Source organism: Rutidosis leptorrhynchoides, chromosome 10, assembly GCF_046630445.1.
Source record: "Rutidosis leptorrhynchoides isolate AG116_Rl617_1_P2 chromosome 10, CSIRO_AGI_Rlap_v1, whole genome shotgun sequence".
Taxonomy (NCBI): Eukaryota; Viridiplantae; Streptophyta; class Magnoliopsida; order Asterales; family Asteraceae; genus Rutidosis; species Rutidosis leptorrhynchoides.
The window spans coordinates 64,663,023-64,671,898 of record NC_092342.1 but is presented as its reverse complement, the minus strand read 5'-3'; the positions used below and the strand labels follow the sequence as shown (position 1 = coordinate 64,671,898).

The 8,876-nt window shown below is 40.5% G+C and overlaps 2 protein-coding genes across 2 annotated transcripts; both read right to left on the bottom strand.

Annotated features, from left to right (window-relative positions):
- Positions 1 to 448: 448 nt before the first annotated feature.
- On the bottom strand, positions 449 to 1,072 carry LOC139870333 (uncharacterized). Its single transcript, XM_071858160.1, has one exon. It carries the CDS (start codon positions 1,070 to 1,072, stop codon positions 449 to 451), a length of 624 nt encoding a protein of 207 aa, XP_071714261.1.
- Positions 1,073 to 8,041: 6,969 nt separating this feature from the next.
- On the bottom strand, positions 8,042 to 8,434 carry LOC139870332 (uncharacterized). Its single transcript, XM_071858159.1, has one exon. It carries the CDS (start codon positions 8,432 to 8,434, stop codon positions 8,042 to 8,044), a length of 393 nt encoding a protein of 130 aa, XP_071714260.1.
- Between the last annotated feature and the right edge of the window lie 442 nt (positions 8,435 to 8,876).

Below are 8,876 nucleotides of genomic sequence, written 5' to 3'. Positions count from 1 at the left end.
CCCCAGGTCCCACGGGGAATGACCCCACTATGTCGATTGCCCATTTGCAGAATGGCCATGGAGATGCGGCCAGTATCATTGGATGTCGCGGAGCCTTGCTTACCGGTGCGTGAAGCTGACACGACTGACATTTGCGTATTACTTCTGCAGCATCTCTGTACATTGACGGCCAGTAGTATCTGAGCCGCATTATTTTGGACGCAACTATTTTGTGTCCCGAGTGCAAAGCGCACATTCCCTCGTGTACTTCCCGTATGATTGATTCTGCTTGAGTTGGATTAAGGCACCGCAAATGGGGCCCCAGAAAAGACTTTCTGTATAGAATTCCCTTATCTAACAAATACATTGTTGCTTTCATCTTAATTTTTCTTGCTTCAGCCGAATCTATCGGCAATGTACCTTTGCTTAGAAATTCTACTATTGGTTTCATCCAACTCTGCTCCTCTTCTTAAACTGCGACGAATACACTGTCTTCCTTAATAGATTTTACCTTAACTTCCTCAACCCAAATTTCTTTCTTAAAATGGCTGAATGTTAAGGCAGCTAACTTACTGAGTGTGTCCGCTTTTTTGTTCAACGTTCTTGAAACCTGAGTTATCTGGAATAAGTCAAAGTCTACCGCCAGTTCTTGCACAAGTTTTAGATATTTTTGCATTGATTCATCATGTTCCTCAAATATTCCGTTGAATTGGTTTGCAACTAACTGCGAATCAACATATACTGACAGTTCTTTTACCTCCAGAAATTTTGCTACCCGCATTCGAGATAACAATGCTTCATACTCAGCTTCATTGTTTGTCACGGGGAAGCTAAATCGCATCGCAAAGGTATATTCTTCTCCCTCTGGACTTTTTAGGACTATGCCTGCCCCTGTGCCTTCTGGGCCACAAGCCCCATCTGTGTGCATCTCCCACAATTGTTCGAGCGAAGGTGGTATTTCTTTTGATTCATGCAAGACTTTGATATCTCCGACTGTTTCAGCCAGATAATCTGCTAGGACTTGTCTTTTTACCACACTTCTTGGTGAGAAGCTTATCTCATGCTCTCCCAATTCAGTAGCCCATTTGGCCATGCGACCAGAATTTTCTGGCTTATATAGCACCTGCTCAACAAGTATCAGCGAATGTAAATTTGCTAGAATTTATCAAGCAATTTAATGTTTGTTGACAACACATTGTTGTTTGTCATAACTGCTTTATTGGCTTATCTGTTAGGACCATGATTGGGTGCGCTTGGAAATATCTCCTTAAGCGTCTAGCAGTATGCACTAGTGCATAAACCAATTTTTCAATTGCAGGGTAGTTCAATTCGCTCCCTGTTAAAGCTTTGCTAACAAAATATACAGGCATTTACACCTGTTCGCACAACATCATTATATAATTTTAAATGTCTATTGATCGAAAATTAGTTATTTTGAAATTTTATAGTGCGTACCTGTCCCCTGTCCGCAATTAATACTGAACTTATTGCTTCTTTCGATGCTGCTAAGTACAGTGTCAACGTTTCTCCCGCGATCGGCGCATTCATTGTTGGCAATTCTTTCAGCAACTTTTTCATTTCTTGAAACGCCACTTCTGCTTCATCCGTCCACTTGAAATCCATTTTCTTTAAGTAATTCTTCAGTGTCCCAAAAAAGGGGAGTGATCGCTCTTCGGATTTTGATAAAAACCTTGTTAATGCCTCTAACTTACCCGTTAAACTTTGCACCTCCTTTTATTTCTTGTTGACGGCATATTCTCGATTGCCTCTATTTTCTTTGGATTTGCACGTATCCCGCGCTCGGATATTATATGACCAAGAAACTTTCCTTCTTCTTCTCCAAAACTGTACTTCGACGGGTTGAGCTTCATATTAATCTTTCTTAACGATGCAAATGTTTCTAATATGTCTTCCAACAACCCTTTCTCTTTTGTGCTCTTTATAACTAAGTCATCGACGTATGCTTCTAAATTTATGCAATCTAACTTTTGAAAGGTTGTCTATTACCCGTTGGTATGTTGCTCCGGCATTTTTTAAATCGAATGGCATCTTGGTATAGTAGTATATGTCCTGGCTTGTGTGAAAAGCGGTTTTATCCTCATCATCCGCTACCATCTGTATCTGATGGTATCCTTTGTATGCATCCAAAAAACATTTGTATCAGAAGCCAGCTAGCGACTCAACTTTCTAGTCTATTTCTGGTATAGGATAATTGTCTTTGGGACATGCTTTATTGATATTCGTGAAGTCAACACACATGCGCCAAGAACCATCAGTCTTTTTTACCAGTACTGGGTTTGCTACCCATGTTTGGTACCTTACCTCTCGTAATATATTTGCTTTGACCAACTTATCGACTTATGCCTTCAACCATTTACTTCTTTCTGGTGCCATACCGCGTTTCTTCTATCGCACTGGCGTCAAACTTGGATTTGCGTTAAGTTTATGCTCAGCGATTTCTCTTGGCACGCCCGTCATGTCCGCTTCTTTCCATGCAAAGACATCAGTATTAGAAGTTAATATATTGCGAAGCTTAAACTTTGTCTCATCGGACAATCCTCCGCCGATTTTAATTTTTTGCTTTGGATATCGCGGATTTACGATGATCATGCAGTTTTGAAGCTGCTCTGCCTCACTTGGCTGTTTTTCTGCTTGTTCCACAGCCGCGACGCTTGCATCTTGTTTTTCTGACCTTATCGTTGCAATTCCTAATGGTGTTGGGAACTTGACAAGGCCATGCACTGTTGAAGGGATAGCTACCAATTTTTGCAAAGTTGTGCGTCCTAAAAGCGCATTATATCTTGAGTAAGACATTATAACAGCGAAGTCTACTGTTGTACTCCTTACTAACTCCTTATTATCATCATCTACCTATTCTAGCTCTAATACAATGATCCCGATTGGCCATACTGACTCCCCAGAAAAACCTGATAATGCGGTGTTAGGGGCCACTAGCTTGGCTCGCACAGCCCCTGGCAGCAAGCGAAAACAATGTTCGTACATTATATCAACACCACAACCGGTGTCTACGTGTAGTCGCTTAATGATGTAACCACAGCTTTTAACACGCCCCTTAATCGTGATGGGCGCATCTGAGGGTTCCTGTGCTATGGTCGGGAACATGATGGGAGTGTTTTCCCATTCTTCAGATACTTCCAACTTGCGTCTCTGATTTGCACGTCCGCTGGTTACCATATTTATGGTTTTATCCGTTTCCTTCCCCCCACTCTTCTTTTGCTACGGATATTCCTTTTCTCCTTTTGTTTTATCGATTGGTGCTCTTGCATTCTTCTTCAGGTGTTGCAATCTTTCTCTTTTGAGTTCAGTAACTACCTTTTTGATTAAATGCCTACATTCGTTGGTTTCATGACCGTAATCGTCATGAAAATCACAAAATTTTCTTTTGTCTCTATTCCCATACTTTGACAAAGGCACTAGGGGGGTCGAAGCTTTTGCATACTGCTTCTGTAGCCAAAATTTCTTTTGGCGTTTTTGTGAGATCTTTTATTAGTGCAACATTCTTGGTGTGGCTGCTCTTATACTTCTGACTTCCTCCCCTTTTGTTGTTGTTGAATTTGCGATACTTGTCATTATGATAGTTGCCATTTCTAGGTTGCCCATTACTACCATAACGCCTTCCAGGCTCTGACCATCTTCCCTACACTCAATAATAATCATCGTCGATGTCCATACTCGAAGAGGTGTTTCCAGAATTCTGTTTTATGTCTTCTTGTGCCCGCATATAATCATCCGTTTCTTTTATGGCTTCTGCGAAAGTTCCTGGCACTCTTCTGCGTAACCGCTGCCATAAAGATAGGTGTCTGTCGGTATCTATACAATGTATAAAGCCGGACATCTTCTGCCTTTCTGGTAAGTCTTGTATTTTGGCCACCTCCTTGGTGTATCTGTCTATTATCTCTCCTAAACTTTTTTTCGACTTCTTCTTAATGTCGTGGCATTCGACATGTATTCTTTTGCGTGTGCGCAAGTTGTGGAAGTTTAATAAAAATCTTGTTCGCAAATCCGCAAAACCTGTAACGCTTTGAGCTGGCAAATTATTGAACCATTCTCTTGCTACTCCTTGCTGCACTATTGGTAGCATATGGCATGCTACTGCATCACCCCTGCTGTGCGTTCTTGCAGTCCCTTCAAATTTTTGCAAAAAGTCGTCTGGATCTGACAACCCATTGTAACTTCCAAGTGTTAGAGGCAACACAGGTGCGACTGTGAAGGTATAATTGGCAATATGTGGCACAAACTTTTCGGTTGTGGGAGCTAATTCAAGGCTTTGCTTAGCTTTTTGCCCTTGCATCACCGCGAACCAATTGTTCATAAATTCTTGTACCTGTGCTGGCTCATTGAAAGCTGGTGCCAAGTGTGGTGGTGCGACTTGCTGTAAATGAGATATGAAGCTGTTTGATTGAGTCGCGACATAGTGCCCCACCATATTGGTTGTTTGCAACAGTATGGACTGGTTGCGAGGATGCATATGCCGTTGACCCTTGTTGTGGTGTCAGCATGATATATGAACCATCTTGATTTCTCAGGCATCTGCTTGATTCTTTCTTGAGCGCTTTCGGTGGTAACCCTTTCAATAGGAGTTTCAAGCTCAACCGAAGTGATGATGGGCATGGTGCCCACATAGGTGGTTTTAACTTTAAAACCCGGCGGAACAGTTTCGCTTGGAGAACCGAAGCTCAGATTCTTTGGAGGCAAATCCTCGAATGGTTTGAAGCTAGTTCCCGTTTCTAGTAAGCTTCCATCGGGGGAGTGCCACCAACTCTTACATGATTCTGTTAGGACCGTTCTTGAGGCAACCGGTCCTGGTTCAACATTTGATGTCGATGGAGGCTTTGACGCGCCTTTGGTTGGTGCTGGTGGCATCGACGGTGTATTCGTAATAGTCGTCGTATGTGTTTGAAACCCTGGACTTACTGGAGAGTCCGATCGCCCTTGATTTTTTGAACTCTTACTTCCTCCACCCATTCTTGCTGACAATTAAAAACCTGAAAGTGACCGATTAAACAAAAAAGTTTTTTTCTGAAAAAAGATACATATAATAAATCATACACGACATGAATTCCAATCTTATTTGTTTCGTATAACCGGTCCCACGGATGGCACCAAATGATCAAGCATATTTTCACTAGGTCAAGGTGAACTTACGCTTGAGTGCATAATGGGGTTTAAGGACTAACAACATTCGGACCTCCTACGCGTAGTCATGGATAACCCACATCGGTATCGTTTCGATTCTGACAGGGTGGCCGATTTGAGAGTCCACCAACAACCTAGCATACGAGGTTGAGTGGCCCAAAGACATGAAGGTTTTATAGTTTGAGACATACCTGAAAGTCTTAGAGATCGTAAGAAGCTTTGTTTATTCGAAGAAGATTTGTATACTGTGGTTTACGTATGAGTAAACGAATGAATGTATATCTTTTTAGGGTTTATGAGCTACGTATTTATAGGCTCATGAATTAGGGTTTCGATAGAATCTCTTCCCTAATTAAATGCAATCTTATCCCAACTAACTTTCGTTATTTAAGGAAAAGAATCCAAATTGATTATACCGTACATTCTTCTAGAATATACTAGACCCTTATACAAGTATACGAAACTTGCATCAGATGGTATAGGCGCACGAGGTGCGGCTATACCTGTGCCAAATGATGGCAACTCACGTGCGTTTTGTGGCTTTGGATCCGCAATCCGCGTAGTCATGCGGATGTCCGTATCATTAGGTTAGTTCAAACACAACTAACACACACGTATCCTACATTCACATAACCCCCACCCCACTGAAATGTTTGACTAGTCACAAGTTTTGGGAACAATATACACGCATGTACATGCTGCCAAACCTATGCTCTGATACCAGCTTGTAACCCCGGCCATTTTTTTTATAACATAGCGGAAGACTTTTATATTGAAATCACAACATGAAATACATCACAGCAGAAATCCACATAATTAAGTTTAAGTTTACACGATGGTATTACTTATTACAAAATACATGTTACAAAAGTCCACATCAGAGTTCATAAGTCAAACATGTCTTCAACACTAACATCTGCCCAAACTAGCAGTACTTAAACCAGCAAGGGTGGAAATGTGGGGGATTAGCATAACGCTAAATGAATGGAATCTATCTAATAGAGGTCGCATAAGTACCACACATGCGAACAACAACACTAGCATGCTAACAACCAACTAGCATACAACATAAAGACAATACGAGGATCGGCGGCTTGTACGAGCACACGACGCCTAGCTGATAGGGCTAGAGTCTACCGATAGTCCTTGCTACACGATTCACATCATAGTTATCCGAACGCAGGGGATGTGTCATTCAATACTATACTCCACAATCGGTAGTCCCTGGACCCAACCTCCTCAGGCCCGATTGACCTCATACGAACTCTAACCTCCTCAGGCCCGGTTACGAGTCCCCAGCCTCCTCTGGCCTGGCTGGTGCCAAACACAGTACGCACTAATATAACATAATCACAGTAAGCATGCAATCATCTAACTAGCATGGCAATCCTTATTTAAACATGGCAATATCACTAATTTAAAGCATGGTAAAAGAATAAATCACAGTAGCATGGCATGCTACTTAAACGATATCCGAAGATAGACTCACTCACCAATTATCAGCAACTGCCCAGTTATTATTTCTGAGCTTCCTCCTTGTTCTTATCTCCTGAGAACAACAAAAACCAAGTTAGAATAGTATTCCAATCAAAATTAGACACACTGACAGCACATTTCAGCAAATCAGTAAAAAAAAACGTTCGCTAAAAATTCATGATTAACACTTATGCATTTTCAAAATTTACATCCTGGAAATCATAAAATATGCGGACTGCATAACTGTTGTAATTCAACATTTAGTAAAATATTCTGACCTCAAAGACACACGGTCGACTGTCTCACACAGTCGACCGATTGTGTCCACACACTCGGTCGAATGTTTTCTCACTCGGTCGACTGACTAAGTCAAATTATATGGTCAGAATTCATACACACTCGTTTGAGTGTTTCACTCAACGGTCGATCGTCTACACAGTCGATCGAGTGTCAGGAGACATTCAGCCGAGTGTGTTCATCTGATGAAGAAGATGAACACAGCTACGGGTTTAACCCAAAATTCGCCATTTCTTACTCTAGAGCTCGTTTCTTACCTCAACACAGACCAAATCAAGTACACTAAACATCAATAAACACAAACCCACAAGATTTTGACACAAACAACATAAAAATCAACCATTTTGACCCAAATTGAACTTTTAGTAAAATTAACACAAAAACTCCATTTTCACAAAGATTAGAGCTTGAAACACTTCGATTCTTACCTCAAAAAACTCAGTAAACTGTAAGGAACAAGATGATACACAAGATTTGAGCTCTAGAACACTAATTAGCAATCTAGGGTTTGATGGTGAAGATGAGGTGAGTACGGGTGTGTTTTGGGAAATTTCTAGAGAGATGGAGAGATAAGGGAAGAAAAGGCAGCACAATACACTTGTTTGGGGTTAAAATCCCATACCCCATCTCACACAGGTATTTATCAGTTATCTGAAATCTTACGTACCTTTTTAGGCGGCCCTAACGGAGTTCAAATTAAATAAACAAACATGTTCTGTGACCATTGTCACAAACTGGTCTTAACCAAATAATAAAATAACACTATTCACTTAATTAAAATAAAAGCATATAAAACACATAATAAAACTCTAAGTGCAAAATATTCCACTTACAACTAGCCCGGGTTTCAGTCTATTACAAATTCACCCCCTTAAAGAGATTCTGTCCTCGGAATCTGGTCTTGGTCAAACAATTGAGGGTAACGAGTCTTCATCAACTCTTCTGTCTCCCACGTAAGATTCGATCCCAAACTATGCTTCCACTCAATCAACACCATCGGAATATGTTTCTTTCTCAACTTAGTTATCTTACGATCAACTATACGAATTGGCTCTTCCACCAACTTCTTACTCAAATCAACCTTTAAATCTTTTAACGGTAAAAGTTGCATCTCGTCTTCTACCTTACACTTTCATAGATAACACACATTAAAAGTATTAAGAATATCGGCTAATTCTGGCAGAAGATCCAAAACCACTGTTTGATCATTCAAAATCTCAATGATCGGAAACGGCCCAATAAACCTTGGTGAAAGCTTACCGCGTTTACCAAATCTGATAACCCCTTTCCATGGTGAAACGTTTATATACACACGATCACCCACACTAAATGTTACCAGACCTCTACGTGGATCAGCATACATTTTCTGCCTGTCTCTAGCGGCTTTTAATTTTTCTCGCGCAATAGCAACTTTTTCGGCAGTCAATTGAATAATTTTAGGACCTGCAAATTGTTTCTTCCCGGCTTTTAACCAACAAGTCGAAGTTCTGCAATGACGACCGTACAACATTTCATAAGGATGCATCCCTATACTTGAATGATATGAATTGTTATACGCAAATTCGACCAACAGCAGATGTGAATCCCACGATCTACCGTATTCAAATACACAAGCCCTTAACATATCCTCTAAAGTCTATATCATTCTCTCACTCTGACCGTCTATCTGGGGATGATAAGCTGTACTCAAATTTACACGTATACCCAAATTCTGTTGTAGACTGTTCCAGAAGTTTGACACAAATCTAGAATCTCTGTCTGATACTATGACGACCCAGAAATTTCCGAACAAATTTAAACTTAATCTTTATATGATATAATGTTTTTGACACAATAAGCAAAGTTTGTAATCTTGAGTCTCAAAAGTTTTGGAATTATATTCATGTAATCAATTACCCTTTGACCGTGCTCGACGATTCACGAACATTTATGTGCATAGATATACATATATAATATTAATTGAAAAT

What these genes read in the sequence shown, in the direction of transcription:
- LOC139870333 (XM_071858160.1), bottom strand. Translation starts at nt 1,072, where the DNA reads ATGGCCAAATGGGCTACTGAATTGGGAGAGCATGAGATAAGCTTCTCA.
- LOC139870332 (XM_071858159.1), bottom strand. Translation starts at nt 8,434, where the DNA reads ATGCATCCTTATGAAATGTTGTACGGTCGTCATTGCAGAACTTCGACT.